The following is a 17,169-nucleotide window of genomic DNA, read 5'->3' as shown; positions in this document are numbered from 1 at the left end:
ATGTTGGCTGCCTATTGCTCTGTAAAGATGATCCAAAGCTGCTTCAATAAGGTACAGGTCTGGGGGCTGAGGCCAGTCGATAACTGATAGTAATCCAGTTTTTGGAAATGCATTTGTTTCCAAAAACGTTTGTTTTCAGGGTAAACTGTGTAGTTTAATTGAATGGTATACATTCAGTTAGACCAAGCATATGTTCTTAATCATTCATTATTTGAATAAATATTCTATTTTTTATATTTCAGTTGTATTTTAGTACACTACTTATTTTATTATTGCTTCGTGCTTATGAGGGCCAATGATTTAATTTTATTTTTTATATTGTATTTGTACATCTATCACTTTTAAGAAGCCCCAACACCAGAGGCTGAAATGCAGCCCCAGACCATGACAGAGCCACCACCATATTTTATGGCTGTAGACACAGTGCAAATATTGATGTAAAGTTCTTCCTACGACGGGTATGTGGAGACCTGGTTTGTCAGGTTTTTCAGTACACACTTGTGAGAATTAGAAGACTAATGACAACGATTTTGATGTTTGCCAGGAATTACTCAAGCCTTTCTTAAGAAGAACTATGGCCTTAATTTAAATATATAGCTTAAATATAAGTCCCACATTCCTGTAGCACCAACAAAATGTATTTGAAGTATCCAAAATAAACAAAATGACATCTTGTGTAATGTCACTTTAATAATTTTATTACATTAACCTGTGTTAGACTAGCAGCCTGTCCAGGGTGTACCTTGCCTTTCACCCAGTAAAAACTCGGCTCCAGACTAACCACAACACTGACCTGGATAAGTGGTTAATTATTAATAGAATTATTATTATTGACAGTAATATAATTATTATTATATGGAAGCCAAGTAAAGCACAAGGACTTAGGTAAGTGCAGGATGGAAACGTGCGTGGTGTACTCAGTTGCTGGTTATGTTTTTTTGGCAACAAATCTGTGTGAAACTTGTTACTGTTTGTCCTGGTTTCAACTTTTTCAGATGAAATGAAGTATTTATTTCAAACCCTTATCATAGGATCATTCTTTGGATCGTCTGTCTCTGTCCATATCTTCCCTGCACTCTTCCACTCTATACACCAATAATTGATATAGTCATTTTTCTGCCATAATGTGTTTACGGTTCTTCGAACCCTCCCTGCAAAAGATCACCTTTTCAGAAAACTGCTTCAAGAAATCACTACTAATGGAGTCTGATAATAAGAAGAGAACTGGTTTAACCAAGAAACAAAACTGGAAATCTGGACTGACGAGTTATTAGAAAAAGAGAGTTAGTCAAGTACTGTATTTGTAGGTCTTTCAGTTAAAATGATATATTTAAGGATAACAGCAAGAAAAATAGTAAGGTAGAGGTTAAAAAAGGTAGTAGAGGTTAAAAGTGTGCTGGCAGAAATTTGGGTTAAAAAAAATAGATAGATATTCAGTTTGTTATTTGCTTAATAAACTTTTTAAACAGGTTTACAATATTTTAGTTTTCTTGTTAAGCACTGTGTATGTCTGTTTTTACACATTTTTCTACTGTCCTTTATATGGGACAACAGATTAGGATTACAGGATTAGGCTAATAAAGTAAAAAGCACTTCCACTTTGATCAGCTATGAGATTAACATGAAACCTAACATTAATACATAGCGAGATCAAATAGGTTAAAATAACAAAAAGTTGAGTGCAGGAAACATTGCAATAAAGTATTTTGGTGATTTTCATGTTAAATTATGTTTTTTTTTCTCCTTTGTTAATAAAATGAGATACAAACGGATCGGTTTGTTATTCAGACACAGCTTTAACACTGGGTCCAAAGCGTACCATTTGTAATACCCTGTTTTCACCACAATGTGGCGCACTGTATCCATCCAGCTATCTGTCGTCCATCTTTGATATAAAAAGCATTTCAGGATAATAGGAGTAAAGGTTCACCTTATGATAGGAATATAAATGCAGATAATATGAGACAAAACAGTCCTTGAAACCACACTGGCTGGATTGCCTCTGTTGTGAATGATAGCGATAGTTTACAGAATTGAGCTTGTACTCAGCAGAATGCTGCTGATTGGCTCTTCTGCTGATGTGTATGTTTTCCTGTGCTTATCAAAAATCCTGTTCTTTAGTTGCTATTTGTTGTTGTTGTTGTTGTTGTTGTTGTTGTTCTCTGTATTTTGTCTCACAATACCAGACAGAAAATCTCGGGCCTTTAGCTGTCGTATGAATACTCCTTTAGGTATCAGTAAGTCTAACAGGTAAATTACAGATTTTCCAGCCTACGAAATTACAGTAAATAGTTTTTAAAAATCCTTTAAACCTAAGGTGTGTTTATTATGGAGATTAACACAGAAAAGTAGTGCGTGTGTGGGAGGTGGGCGGTGGAGAGGGGCGGGGGGTCTGTTAAACCGGTAGCCTAAACTTTGATGAAAATTTATCTTAAATTCCACAAAAACGGCTTTTAGCTCTTCTATCAGCAACAATACTAACTTTTTCCTTGTTTTTAATTCAGATGACTAAACTTAAGCTAAAGTCGTACTGATATATTTACTCTCCTATTACTCCAGTGTATTAACTGTTCAGAGAGTCCAGCGTCTGCACAGCCACAGTGTGAGTCAGTGCGCACAGCCAGGGCGGCGCCTGACTATAAAATCTCTGTTGCTTGTTGCAGACGTCTGAACATTCGCACCTCTTCTGCTGACCACGTCCCAGCAACTGTACGGTAAGAAACTTTCTGCTCTTGTCCTACAGGTGTGGCTTTGCCACGAGTTTTTTTTTTTAATATAAACTTTAGTTGCTCAAACATACAGACATACAGCTAGGACCCTCTGGGTGTGAGAATAGTGTTTCATATTGTCTAACCTACTTTAATCCGCTCCCAGTCACTGCTTTGTATTTACTGAAGCTCCCTCTTTGTGAATTTCTAACGGTTTCTAACGGATCTGTGTATTTCCTCTGCTGTAACTAAGTTAGGCTGCAACTTTTAGTTAGTTTATTGTGTTTCTTTCTCTTGTTTTCAATCTTTCACATTAATTACACTTTAATTGTTTTTCCAATGTTCTAATTACTTTTATTAATAAAATATATAATTAACATTTTTACATTAAGCTCTGATTCACATTTAAGACAGTTAACTAGGTCTCCATATAGTCGATATAAGCCTTTGTAAGGGTGTGGTTGGGTGGTTGGGTTGGGTGTGGGCATGTACACACATGTGCTTGTTCCTCCAGTGTCCTATCTCATTACTCACATTGAATCCCACCATTTTGGGTCTCACATTTTTCAGTTCAAGTTGTTCACATTTTCCATTCTCTTGCACACAAATAACACACCCTCCCTCCCACTTCTCCTTTCTTTTAACTCTTACAGCTACAAAGACAGTAATTCAAATGTTGAGATTTTCTGTATTTTGCACAGTGGTTTACTAAAATTTCAATGACATACCTTTACTGTCGTCCCACGAGCATCACTCATCAGTGGGAAGTACAACAAAGACCCAAATGTGTCAGCTCCATCAATAATGGACGAGTTTAACAGCGTCACAGCCAAAGCAGCTTTCATAAATGCTTTCTAAGGACTTGTTTGGAAAATGTCAGCTGAAGTTAAACTGGATTGCTATCACTTGTCATAGTCAACATTTTCTGCTGTATCTGAACATTGTTTTTCAGTCTAAACACATTCCAGCAACCATGCCTTCAGAACTGGAAAACTGCATGGAAGGACTCATCAAGGTGTTCCACCGTTACGCCAAGAATGGTTCGCTCACCCGGCAAAACCTCAGACAGCTAATGGAGGCTGAGCTTTCCAGCTTCCTTAAGGTGAGATGAGACCAAAACGTAAATTGTACAATCACGCTGCGCATTATTTACACACTGTAATCCAACACTATGCCACCTCGTGTGCAACCTCACTGTTGCTGATGTATCCTCACACACCCTTTTTTTAAACACAGTGTCAAAAAGATCCTGCTGCTGTGGACAAGATCATGAAAGACTTGGATGCCAACGGTGATGGTCTTGTGAACTTTGAGGAGTTTGTTTCTCTGGTTGTTGGACTGTCTGTTGCCTGTGAGCAGTGCTATCAGCTGGAAATGAAGAAGACTGGAAAGAAGTAGGAAGTACAACAGTGGAAGAGAATAGACCAAAAAGCATTGCTTTTTTTTTTTTGTAAAGTTTTGTTCATTAAAAGTGCTGAATCCTTTTAAACCTCTTGTGTCTTGTGTTTCCTAGCTATGTAATCTTTAAGTTAGACAGATTTGCCTATAAATCTTCAACTTTTTATACATGTGTTTTTGTAAGCAAGCACCAGCACCATTTCCATTTGAGAAGCTGGTAAAGCTTAATCCAGACAGCTTTCTCTGTTGGCATTGTAACTGAGTGAGTACTTTATGTTTCCCCGAGTGTTAAAGGGCAGATGAGCCACTCCCTCCCTGACAAAGTCCCTGCTTTATCACTGCTCTGAGGAATCTGCTGAATGTTGTAGGCATGAACACACCTCTCTCAGTGAGGCATAAACTCTCAGAGGATGTTGCAACTCTATGAATAAAACAGGTGATAACATTGCCTAGTCAGTTTGATTTGTATCTTGCAAGCCCTCAACTGACTCACAAGAACAGCACATCACTGTTCTTGTGCAGATCACAAAAATCCCACTGTGTTTCATGTCTGGTGAAAGTTGAATAACACCAGAGAAAGAGAGAGGGGAACAGGATAACCCCTTCACCACCCGTCTCTCATTATTCTTACTGAACAGAACAAATATCTTTGCTCTAAAACGAAGTCTTCCAGGCAGCCCTACCTCTCACGCATGCTCCAGCAATCAAATCTGTTATTGATAGATGTGCAGATAGACTGGGAGCCACTGTTTACTATGATGGTCTGCCGATCCCAGTGAAGTCATCAAAGTTTTTACTGCCTGAGAAAAGCCTGCCTGAAAGGCTAAACCCAGGAGGAAGAGGTCTTCTTGAGCTCTTGGCAAACACCGCTTTGGGCAGGGCTTAACTACTGGTTTGTCAGTGTTCATGGTTACTGGGAAAACACTGAAGTTGCTATGTGACTCTGTGATGACTCTTAAGTGTGTGTGTGTGTCTGTGTGTGTGTAGCTAGAGTTTGCACCACTTGGTTTACAGAAGCACCCCGCCCATGTGACCCACAGCTTAGATTCCAAGACTGCTGCTTTTTCAGTGCATTTCCTTGTATTTAGTGCCTCCTGCAGGCTATATGTTTATCATGTTGCCTAAAAGAAAAGAAAATCATCATTTGTCTAGATGAATTACTCTTCGAGCTTGAGGCAAGTTACCAGACACTGATCGGTGACACCACTGTACGTGGCATGTCTAGTTTTCTAACAGACTTTCTAATATAGTAATAATGACATTTGTCACAACATTTTTCTCACTGAAATAATCCTGCGTACTTTTTGGTTTTAAAGTTGCTCAAGTCATTCCTGGCGGGGGCGTTCTGTGGTGTGAGTTTGGGGATTACCAAATATTCACTGTGGCATGCCACGCCCATCTTGGACACACCAAAAAAAGCCCCTCACTGTGGAAACTTGTTAAACAATAACATTAATGTCCCAAACATACCAACCATCCCCAACGTCCAGTTTGCAAGCAGATGTTGCCATGGGAAATAACTATTGTGATCCTGATACTGATTCAATTCACAGTTACATTTAGTTGAATGTTTTTTTTACCCCCAGTGTTCAAATGTGAGCGTTAGAAACCAATAGACATTTAAATTCCACTATACTTGGCACTTTATCCACAACATTAATATCACCTGCTTATTATTTTGTAGGTCCTACTCAAGCTGCCAGTACAGCTCTGTCCCATTGGACCTGCGTGTTTGGGAGAGGAAACTTTGTGTCCTGCTTGATTCATCGAAGCCCAGCCCAGCAGCCCACAGGACACGAAGTATCCACAGCAGGGCTGGGCTTCGATGAATCAAGCTTGTTCAAATTGCAATCTGGGTTTGGAGTCTGGGTATGTGTGACCTCTTTGCTGTGCTCCTGCAACTGCTCTGATTTAGTTTTTACAGAGGCAGGGATCATTATTCTGAGATGCTGCCTTCAGGGAGTGAAGGCAGAACAGGGGGTAGAGCGTTACATTGAAAAGACAGGGTCCATACATTTCACCTGTCAGTGGTTTTAGTGTTGTTGGTGTTGTTGTTGGTGCTGTGTATTTTATAAGCTGATTCTGCCGCTTCACTTTTCTTCTGTTCTTTTATTGATAGACACACGGAGGGTGCTTTGAGCCAGTTGAACTGAAAGAACTTGACACCAAAACAGGTTACCAAAATAAAGAGCCTATGACCTAAAGGTTTATACATGCAAAGGTGCATACATGCAAACTGCAAACATTAGGCAATGGTTAAATCTAACCATGTACTTCTAGTTAAGTATGTTTTGAAGAATTTGCAATTTTTCACCCACCTTAAAAAAACCTTGTTTATAAGGCAAGGTTTTCTAGCGCAGTGTTGTATACAGGTTTTTTATGTTACAAGAAATTTAGTGCATGAAAATGAATGTTTTAAAAATGAGGCACTAAACTTATTAATTGAGTGAACAACAACCAGACTGGCTGTAAAGGCCTTGAACATCAATACATGGAAACATTCATTTACTCCCTCCAACTAAAATCATGACATATGAACGATAACAGTATGCATGTCTTGTAGCCTTTCACTTCAGTTTTTACTTTTGATACTTCAGCTGATACAATGAAGATGACAGATGCACATATGCGTACATAATTTTAGAGCATCTTTTAGTGCAGTTCTGTTGAGGACTTTTTTTTTTCTATTATTAGTGTTACCTTAACAATGCTCTTGAATACTTCCTCCAGTCATTTCCTGTGATTTGTGTCTTAAACTGTCTCTGCTGCATACCGCCAAATAGTTTCCCTCTACGGGTACTTGTAGATTCATGACTTCATTATTTCTATAATCCTAGCTACAAGGTTCTAGGGTGACATTCACTATGCAGCATTTGCATGAGGTATGTCTTTCTGAAGAAACAACTTACATTACAGCACACATGGCTGGAGCTGGACACTAAAAATGTTTGTTTGTAACCACTAGATGGCACATATCTGTAATTATAGTGTTAAAAATTGGTCTGAGTGAGTGTGATTAAATCCACTCCAGTTGTACTGAACAAACAGTTTTGTGTGTATCACAGCTGGATATGACACAGGATGTGGTGACCATGGATACTCCCTCCATTATTTGGTAAATGTGAGTGAGTGAATAAGATCGAGAAAAAGGCGACAGGAAGATGTGTGACTCACGATTTCCACACAGTGAAGAAGGATGGCACAATGTTTAAAAATGTTGTGAATGATGGTGACAGTGAATTCTAACCTATCATCTGCTTTCAGCTGCGCTTTGAAGTTGTTAATTACAGGACTAAACAATGCCCAGACCAATGCCAGAAATATCTAATTCAAAGTTATGCAACAGGCCACACGGACAGGGAGAAACAAACATGCAAACAGAGTTGCCACAGTGCAGATTTTTTTCTTTTCTTCCTTCCTTTCTTTTCTTTTTTTTTTTGGACTCTGTGACTTTGGTTTGGGGACATGACCATGAGTCACAGCCTCTCTGCAAAATTGTAAAGAAGAGTGGATCCACTCACAACCATAACAATCAGTGCTAGTGAGTCACTGTCCCCGTGTTTTTACTTGAACATAATGTGCATCTCAAACAAGTCAATAAAAAAAGAAACTTTTTAATTACATACAAAAGAAACACAGCAGAAATTAGTTGGTACAATTAAAGGTTCCTGCGATGCACATTTTGCTTAAAACATACGTAACTGTTCATTTCTTTGGTCCTATTGTGCCAAGCGGTAAGATTTTAAAAAGATGAAGTGCGTTTGGTCATCATGTTAGAAAAGTCAAAAAGAATTTTAATGCTTTTGTAGAAAAACGGCATTTACATAATAGCACAAATGCTCCAAAATCATGTATGAAATCTTGTAAAGATCAAAGTTACTTATTCGGGTAAAAATTACTTCTAAAATCTCTAAAAGCAGATCAAACATTTGTCCCATGACTCCACCACCAAAAGTCACAAGAGACTCGTTTATGACGGAATGAAATGTACGAACCAAATTGTGGAATTTCTTTTACAGAATTAACAAAAGTGACCTTCAAATGGAGCACAAAACGTGATTCAGTTCACATGTAAATGCTGCTTCCCTCCTTTCATCAGCAAAAGCCTTGACGAGAGATGCCACAAAATGCTGCTCACAGGGTTTCCCCAAAATGTAGTCACATAAAGTCAATCAAATGGGTGAAATAAAAAACTGTAAATCAACAATAAACATAACATTTTTATAGTCTTGAATCCGTCACTGCAAAAAGGGTATTTTGTAAGACTGTTACATGACCATTATTTATTTCATTTACTTTAATTGTCCTCTTAAAGACACAGCACCCCAAACTTTACATTTCATATTTTATTGTCTTTTGTTCTGCAGCAATTCCAGATTCAAAAGCAGTCCTGAGATCATAACGTCAGAAACATTTTGTAAAACATGCAGCAAGTTTTTAGAATTCTCCAAATCCTCAAATGCAAACATTCACTGTAACAGCACACGAGTGTCGTGTTTGTTAAAGAATATGTTTTAAAAAATGAAGGAAGGAGGAGTGGTTGGAGATGAAAGGAGTATTCTAGAGGGAGGGGGGAGGGATACTGGGTGTGGTGATGTATAAAGCATCTTTGCCACCCATTGGTTCATCACAACAGCTCTACCAAGATCAACAGTAGCCTCCAGTTGTCTTAAACCTCAGCACTGGTGAGTAGAAAATCCTACAAGTGCTTTTTTTTGTTTGTTATCTGCTTTTATTTACTCACTCTGAAAACTTTTCCAGGGTTTTTTTGTTTGCTTGTTTTTTTGTGTGTTTGCTTGTTCATTTTAATCAAGCAATGCTCATTACAGTTAGTTGTATATGAATGCACATTAAGCATTAGCAGAAAAGTATTGATGAACTGCAAAGTTTGTCACATCCATGTGAACTTTAATGCTTAAACTTCTCTTCTTGCTTATGAAACTTGATGCTGCAAAAGACTGAGCTCATTTTGCCTGAATCCCACTAACTTGTTTGGAAATTCATTTTTATGGATGCATTAAAGGTTTTTTGGTTAGCAGTGCCCCTCGATTTTTACCTTTAACTGCAACCTAATTAAGGAATGAGGTTTTGTGCTCTCTTTCCTTGTAACTCCCTTCTGTTTCCAAACTCTCTGATGCCACAGTTTCCTCAGCTTAGTTTTCCCCAAAGAGGGAAAAGCATTGTATGACTCACAACATAACCACTAGCAAATCTCTTGGGTTTATACAGTCAAGTGGAAAGAACGCATAATTTAGATATACTACGTTAGAAGAACAGACATCTGATGTTGCTTTGGGGACTTTAATTAAGCCGTAACCTGCTTCCTTATCTCCTTCTGCTGTTGCCATAACAATTGCCTGTGTCACTTGGCAGAGACGCTACATTAGAGACCGCTGAAAATGGAAGTAAGAGTGGTGGGGCCCAGGTGGAAATCTTGAGTTTATTTTTATCAAGCTCCACTGAGAACCTAGAGAAACTTTGGCAAAGACAAACAGTAATATCAGCCACTGTTTTCTGCTATGACCTCCAGTATGCACTTGCACATGCATATGGTTTACTGCATGTATACATGTATAATTCCAGAATTTAAATATATTAGCAATTTAATTTGTAGAAGTGGTTCAAAAGTAACTGAAAGGAGCTTCACTGCATCATTATTTTAGGCAAACCTAAAATGGACCTCACAGGGTTAAATGACTCAGTCTCTTTCACTCTGATTTTACCAAACAGGCCCTGCCTACTCCCCTTTTTTCCCCTCGTTTACTTCTAAATAATTCCTCGTGTTCCAAATATCAATGATGTCCTTTGTTAAGATCCCAAATTTGACCACAATACCATGTGATTCAGCCTAATCTGCACCAGATAATGAGTCATAGCAGAATTATTTGTAAACGTTATTCAGAGGAAGCATCTTTCTTTAATCAGTTTGGATTTCCTGCATAAAACAAATACCACTGCAGCCTGAGACGTAACATTTTGTTTTCCTTCTGTCTCCCTAAACTAGCCCTAATCATGTCTGACATCCAGAAGGCTATGGCCCTGCTCATCAGCACCTTTGATAAATACTCTGGCAAGGAGGGAGACAAAAACACCCTAAGCAAGGAAGAGCTGAAGGATCTTCTTCAAAATGAGTTTGGAGAAATGCTTTGCGTGAGTGGTCTCTATCCTCCTTCTATCTCACACCCAGTAGGTTGCCTGAAAACACTGGCGTACTGATGCAGAGCTTTTACTTTGAGAGAGTGGAAAATACACAGATTTTCCACTGTGGTTTGCACAACTATTTGAGCAGAAGTAGGCTGAGCAGTTCTTTATTTTATGATCACTTAGTGTCTACATTCAAGCTAACACTTTTCTCCACTACAGAAAGCCAATGACAAGGCAGCAATAGACCGCATCTTCAATGATCTGGACAGAGACAAGAGCAACAGTGTGGACTTTGGTGAGTTTGTCAGGATGGTCTGCTGCCTCACTGAGATGTGCCACGAGTACTTTGTCTCCAGAAAATAAGGATCCGAGCGCCACCTTGGGGCCAGCTGAGAGAGCTGCTGTTCGGTGACAGGAAGTGTCCCTTGACAGCTGTTTTAAAGAAGATATAAACACAAATATATGACAGTGAAGTCAAACTTATACTGAACTCCAAAATAAAATAAATCTTTTTTTCTCTCTGAAAGACTAAAGTTGCATTTTGTGCATTCTTACATTAACTGGGAGAACTATTTGTTCCAGTACTGAGCAATTGCAGAATCTTTGGAAGGCTTATGATAACAAGAATGTTTGCCTCGAAAATCAAAATGTTTCTATCAGCAGAGTTCATGCTTTGCAGCTGAAGTATCTTCTAAGTTTCCTAAAGTGTCTTCAGGAAAGGAGCAATACCACTGCAAGTTCTGACAGGAAGTATGTCACCAACGCTGACAGAGATGCAAAACTGAAAATATCTACCAGAGGAGGCTTTTTGAAGTTGCACTGAAGAAACTTTTGAAAGAAGCAAGAACACAAGCCTGATCTCACTAATAAAAAGTGAACTTCTTAAGCAAAACATCCTTATATCATACATCCTTAAATTTAACACACTCTGGGTTTCAATTTGGCAAAACACATGTTGCATGAAGTTACTTTAATACTAGCAACTCATTTGAGCCCCAAGCCTTGAATCATTTGGGGTCTTTTTTTTCCTTCTGAAGCTTTAATAGCCTGAAGGCCTACAGTGATGTTATGATACCCCTGGCCATTATTGAATCAGTTTATTGACTTTATGACACGTTTCTGCTTGTGCTGCTATTATGTTACATTTTAGCCAACTCCATTACCCTGTAATTGTAGTTTGAAGTCACATATTCTTGCTTTAACTCAGGTTTCAACGTAGTCTCCAATAACTTTACAGAGACACAGCAGGTAAAATAAGTACAGAGCACATCCCCGGTTTTCTAAGTAAATATATTTCTAAAGACGTTTTTCTGCCCACCATATGTTGGTAACAACCCACTCAGTCCACATGCGCAACAAAAAAAAGAATCACACAATGAATTAAGATATGTGTAATATTCAGAAATGACACAGGGAGAAAGTATTGAATGCATGAAGAAACATTTCATGTGTGGATGTGATGGGTTGTTACTGACATCTGGTGAGAATTTCACATCAATAACACCTTTAGAAATATGTTTACTTAGAAAAGTGGTGACGTGTTCAACGCTTATTTTAACCGCTTTACTTTTTTGATTGTTTGAATTAGCTACTCTGCCTTGTTCGCTTGTTATCCTGCAAAAATAGGGTGCTGTGCAGAAGTCTTAAGTCGACCTTCATTTCTTCATATTTTGCTTCCAAACAGCCAGACTTTTTTCAGTCTTGAGCAATAGTTCTTCAGACTTTCTGAAGGTGTCCCTGGCCTTTCAGTGGCTCCAAAGCCTCATTAGAAATATTCTCAGTGGAAGGAAGCTATAAAGAAGTCATTCTTAAGATATAAGCAAGGAGAAAAGACTGCTATACTAAATTACACAAATATTAGAGGGGGAAGGTATATTGCAACAACTGTGATGGACAATAGAGAGAAAAACAATACACAAAATGTTTTTAATGTTGTTAAAGAGACCTGGAGAGCTAATCCTGAAGACTACTTAAAGAATTGACTAGAAAGCTTCCCTAATATGCCAAAGAATAAAGGTGGTCATACCAAAGCTTCTTTTATCATTCAAACTCTGTTTTTGTTGTATGTGATGTATTTTCCTAGAAAAACATAAAGGACATGGACATACAGCACATAACTGCACATGACTTTGCATGTGTAACATTTAAGTAACTCCTGTAAGACTGAGAATGAATTAATACGTGGGGCATAATATTGCATTCCTGTTTATTTCATAGCTTTTGTTGCATAGTTGAATAGTGTGTGTTGCACTGCTGCATATACAAACCCATGATTCAGTATTTGTAAAACCACATTTAGCAGCAATAACTTAAAGTAATCACTTTATCTATTTAGTATGACTTTATCGGTTTCTTGCATTGCTGTGGAGGAATTTTGGCCTACTCATCTTTACAATGTTGCTTCAGTGCATTGAGGTTTGTGGGCATTTGTTTTTGCACAGCCTTCTTAAAGTGCCACTACAATATTTTTTTATCTGGCTGAGGTCTGGACTTTGATTGTGTCATTGTAACACTTTGAGTCTTTTCTTTTTCATTTATTCTGTTGGAGATTTGCTGCTGTTCTTACATTTATTGTCCTGTTGCATGATCCAGTTTCAGCCAATTGGCTTCACAATTGACTCTAGAATACTTTGGTATACAGATGAGTTCTTAGTCAACTTAATGACTGCAAGGTGCCCAAGTCCTGTGGCTGCAAAAAAAGCCCAATGACTATCATCACAATCAGTGGTTATGAACCTGCGTCTGTCTCTCTGACACACACAAAAAGAGTCACACCACTAATTAGAAGCTGGAGATTTCAAACATCATTACTTGAAAAACAAGACTTTATTAATTATTTTAAAAAGGAATGGTCAATGTATTTCGATAACAATGACCTGCCGGCAATATCACCATGTGCTCTGTGTGAAACAGGAAAGATAGTAATGCGAGGAAAATAATATCTTACTGGTCACATAAGGTAAATGTAGTGAGTGAAAGCCACCGAGTAACCGATAAGGGCCTCTGTACTACTTGTGCAAACTTTCAGCCCCAAAGCTCTTACAGGAACGAGCCCAGAATAAACGGGACAAGAGGGTAAGTATAAGCAAGATATGTTACAGTTTATTATTTTAAAAGAAAACACAAAGGGTTTGCAATAGGCCTTAAACATCACAATAAAAAGGTCGCAATGCAACTATCACCTGAGGGCTTGCTCTCCCCCAGCGGTCCCAGATGTTCGTTGCTTTAAAAGAAACAAATCCACCCCAAATAAATACGACTATGATCAATGATGATCATAGTCGTCCCACTAGGTGGTGCTCTAACCATTACTGACAAATCGCTTTTTTAAACATTCTGAGCTTGACTCTCGACTCATACCTGCGACGTTTGGTAGAGATTGGACATTAACTCCACGTGCCGCCATGACCATCCCGTTTCCCTAAACATAAAAAGCTTCGCAATTTAGCACCACAACGGTCTTTAGGTTCCATGCACCAGAGATCACGTCATTTTGATGAAATCCCAAGGAAGAGTTCGTCAAAGTACGAGGCCTGAAAAATTACAGTAGTTTTCGGGTAATAAGCCGCTACTTTTTTCCCACACTGTGAACACTGCGGCTTATACTGACATGCGGCTGATGCATATTTTTTTTCATGCGGCCAAAAACATTTTGCCTGGTAACAGTAGACCAATAAAATTGATAAGTAGTATATTTACAGCATATATTTCTACCGGTTGTTAAGAGACGTTGTAATGTTGTTTGTGCACTGTTCCGTAAAAAAACCATAAGCAACGTAATTTGTGTGTTACTGATACGTACGTATACTTAAAGGTAGCCGTGTTACAGGCGCTGTTCGCGGGAAAAAAGCATTTGCAGTATGTATTTTTGTATGTTACCATAAAGTTTATGTTACCATGTTTATGTCACCTTACGGATTAAATTACACATTAAAAATCCTCACGTGTAATATTTCTGTGTAAATATCTCATATTACAAATGAAACGCATACGGCTTAAAATCCGGTGCGGCCGGTACAAAGTACAAAATTGATTTTCTTTCTAAAATTAGAGAATGCGGCTTTTAATCAGGTGCGCTCTGTAGTCCAGGAATTACGGTACACTTTAATTTTAAAATAGCTGACTTCCTGTTGGATTTGGAATACTGCTCCAAGAGACTTTTTTGTACATCTTTATATCTTACATAAGCTTACCAGGTTTCAGACTCATAGATGAAACACAGAGCAGGGGCTGATGTTTTGAAATTTTGTAGGGGGCACTGTGGAGCCATTTTCCAATATTCCATGAAAATGATCACATAACAAGAAAGCCGTCATCACATTGGAGGTGTGGGCCAAATTTCAAGAGCTTTTAAACTTTCCAGGCCCCTCAAAAGCCACTTCATAACTGTGTCCGAATTCAGAGGAAGGATGCTTAAAATGCCGTATTTGGATGCAATGACATCACAGCGACACGACGAGGGCTGTCCGAATTCAAAGAGTACTCAAAATGTGGCGAGAAATGCGTCCTTCATTGCGGGTCACAGAGGAGATTTGTTTTTGATAACGATGGTTGTCGAAGCAGGAGAGGAAAACACTTTTAAATGTAAGTATATGAAAATCTAGTTGTACAAAAGTTAAATTGTTATAGCGGTTGTGTTGTTAAGCTTTGGGCATCTGCATAGACATGTTGTTGTTTTTTTTTATTTAAATTAGGGCTGCTCAATTAATCGAATTTTAATCTAGATTACGATCTGGGTTTTCAACGATCATTAAAAATGACTGAGCCGATTATTAGCACCTCCCTCGTGCTTTACTCTCGCGCTGCTCCGTGTGGCAAATCGATTGCACCTCTCTGCGTTTCGAACACGCGTCACAACAATTAAGAGGACCCGAGGGAAGCTCGGAAAGCTAAGCAGAAGTTATTTGGAGAGGAGAGGATAATGGCTGCTGAAGAAAGAATGCCGTTGGTTGAAAAGAGAGGTAAAACGACTTCAGTGGTGTGGAAACCAATGTTCCCTCTAAGCTGCGCACGTGCGCAATTGCGCACTGCTGGCACGGTCTCTGCGCACAGAAAATCTGCGTTGCGCACAAAAAAAATCTAACCTGAATTGAAATTAAAATTAAAACTTTAACAATTCTGTTTTGCAGTGTTAGTCAGTAAGTGACTGGCTGCTCCTGTATGGGATTAGAACGATGCCACCTTATCCTATAGTCCAACCAATAATGCGATTCACATTCGTATATACCCAGCCAATCAACGTTGTTGGCAGGCTATGATAGCGTCCTTATATGCCGACACCGGTGTTTTAGCTAGCAAAGCGGCGTGGCTGACGTGGAGTGAAGCCACATTAATGACAACGTGTTGTAACAGTTGCTGTTGTAATGCAGTGTATCACCACATGGCGGCGCCTTCTGTCTCATGACTGGTGTGTCACCCCCTTTTTGTTCCTCTTCGTACTCTCCCTGTAATGGATGCTCCCGTGTGTACGCGGACTAGTGTGCTCGTTAGTAATGTGTGGTAGAGGTGACACTTTTATTTTTGATATTGTAAATAAATGAGTACTTTTGGAAAGTCAGAAGCTGTTGCTCATTCGCTATCCACCTGCACACCTCCGCGGCTGGCTTCATCTCCACCGCACGTTACAGTGTACAACCATTGGAGATGTGAGCAGGACAGCAGTGGCGTGTCTAGAAATTTTTTGTTGGGGGGGCCAGGTAGGGGCACAGATTTGGAGAAGGGTGGCAGATGTAATTGGCAGATAATGTTAAAAAAAAATTCTACCAACCATTAACCATAATTTAATAACCCTATAAACCTAATAACCAAATGCGCTTTTAACTCTTATTAGAATGAGATTTTAACCACTACGGTGCAAAGTTTTTAGATACTGCGCTGATAATGTACAAGAGATACACTCAGTGCTTTGTCAGTGTTTATTCAGCATTCAAGGACAGCAATATTTGCATAGTATTTTTACTGACATATAGGGCACATATGTTTTGGGCAAAAACATTTTTGAATATTAAAATACGAACATTTTTTAACAAACAATTGGCAAATTAGCCAATGCAAAACTTAATCTGCCTATTAAAAAAAAGAAGATAATCTTCTTACAAACTGGTGTTTGATTTTGGAACAGGAAAAGAGTGGGGAAACAAATGAAAAGACTAACATTTGAATGAAACCTGAAAGCAAGTAAATACTTTCTATGCTGCCTTATGGTAACTTTGGTAATACTGATGTATAAAGAACAACACTGGCTGATGATGAAATACAGTCGGCTGGCATGGTGACACTGCCAGTATTAACCTGCAGGGCTGGACTGGGACAAAAAATCGGGCATTTTGACTAGAGACCGGCCCACCAGGTATTAAAGCCATAAAGCCTTTGAATGAAAACAAACGCTGTTGTGACAGTGATGTACACTGTCTTGTTGATATATGTATGATCTCTATACAATTTACGTCAGATAAAAACTTTGTTTGCAAGATTCAGATAATTATTTAATAAAAGCTAGATATTTTAAAGGAGAATAAGAAAGAAAAGTATTTCTTTGTGCCCCCCTTTCCCTGTTAATGCCCTACCTGTCTCCCTGGCATAACTTTGCTAGATCCGCCCCTGCACAGTTACCAGCTGTCAGCTACTTAGAAAAGGATCCTGGTGTTATTTGTCTCTCAGAAACAGTTCATAACTTCCCTCCATTCATGTCACCTAAAAGGTAAACCTGTTTCTCCATCACCTGTTCGGCTCTGATGATTCAGTAAGGACATCTCCTGGTTTCATCTTCATGTTTCCCTCTCACCACATATCCAAACCGATATCATGACCAGCAGCTTTTACAGCTGTGGGTCCAGCAAACATCAGCTGATACTAGAAATTAATATTAAATAAATTCTAACAGCTGATCAAGCTTAAAGGTGCTGCTGTTGTTTAGCGC

General features: G+C 38.7%; 2 protein-coding genes across 2 annotated transcripts; both read left to right on the top strand.

Annotated features, from left to right (window-relative positions):
* The first annotated feature begins 2,561 nt into the window (after window positions 1-2,561).
* LOC100697089 (protein S100-A10) lies at window positions 2,562-4,197 on the top strand. Its single transcript, XM_003452446.4, has 3 exons — window positions 2,562-2,714; window positions 3,661-3,810; window positions 3,945-4,197. The coding sequence occupies exons 2-3, from the start codon at window positions 3,682-3,684 to the stop codon at window positions 4,104-4,106; spliced, it is 291 nt and encodes a 96-aa protein (XP_003452494.1). The 5' UTR covers window positions 2,562-2,714; window positions 3,661-3,681; the 3' UTR covers window positions 4,107-4,197.
* Window positions 4,198-8,674: 4,477 nt separating this feature from the next.
* Window positions 8,675-10,779, top strand: LOC100696821 (ictacalcin). The gene is made up of 3 exons (XM_003452445.3): window positions 8,675-8,791; window positions 10,111-10,256; window positions 10,470-10,779. The coding sequence occupies exons 2-3, from the start codon at window positions 10,119-10,121 to the stop codon at window positions 10,611-10,613; spliced, it is 282 nt and encodes a 93-aa protein (XP_003452493.1). The 5' UTR covers window positions 8,675-8,791; window positions 10,111-10,118; the 3' UTR covers window positions 10,614-10,779.
* The last annotated feature ends 6,390 nt before the right edge of the window (window positions 10,780-17,169 follow it).

The sequence above is a fragment of the Oreochromis niloticus genome, linkage group LG22, assembly GCF_001858045.2.
Source record: "Oreochromis niloticus isolate F11D_XX linkage group LG22, O_niloticus_UMD_NMBU, whole genome shotgun sequence".
In the NCBI taxonomy this organism is placed as follows: Eukaryota; Metazoa; Chordata; class Actinopteri; order Cichliformes; family Cichlidae; genus Oreochromis; species Oreochromis niloticus.
The sequence above is the reverse complement of the archived record's forward strand: the minus strand, read 5'-3'. Positions and strand labels throughout refer to the sequence as shown.

Bases quoted from the DNA above. Each gene is read 5' to 3' on its own strand.
- LOC100696821 (XM_003452445.3), top strand. From the start codon at position 10,119: ATGTCTGACATCCAGAAGGCTATGGCCCTGCTCATCAGCACCTTTGAT. The intron at 10,257-10,469 runs GTGAGTGGTCTC...TCTCCACTACAG, and splicing joins AGTTTGGAGAAATGCTTTGC to AAAGCCAATGACAAGGCAGC.
- LOC100697089 (XM_003452446.4), top strand. From the start codon at position 3,682: ATGCCTTCAGAACTGGAAAACTGCATGGAAGGACTCATCAAGGTGTTC. The intron at 3,811-3,944 runs GTGAGATGAGAC...TTTTAAACACAG, and splicing joins AGCTTTCCAGCTTCCTTAAG to TGTCAAAAAGATCCTGCTGC.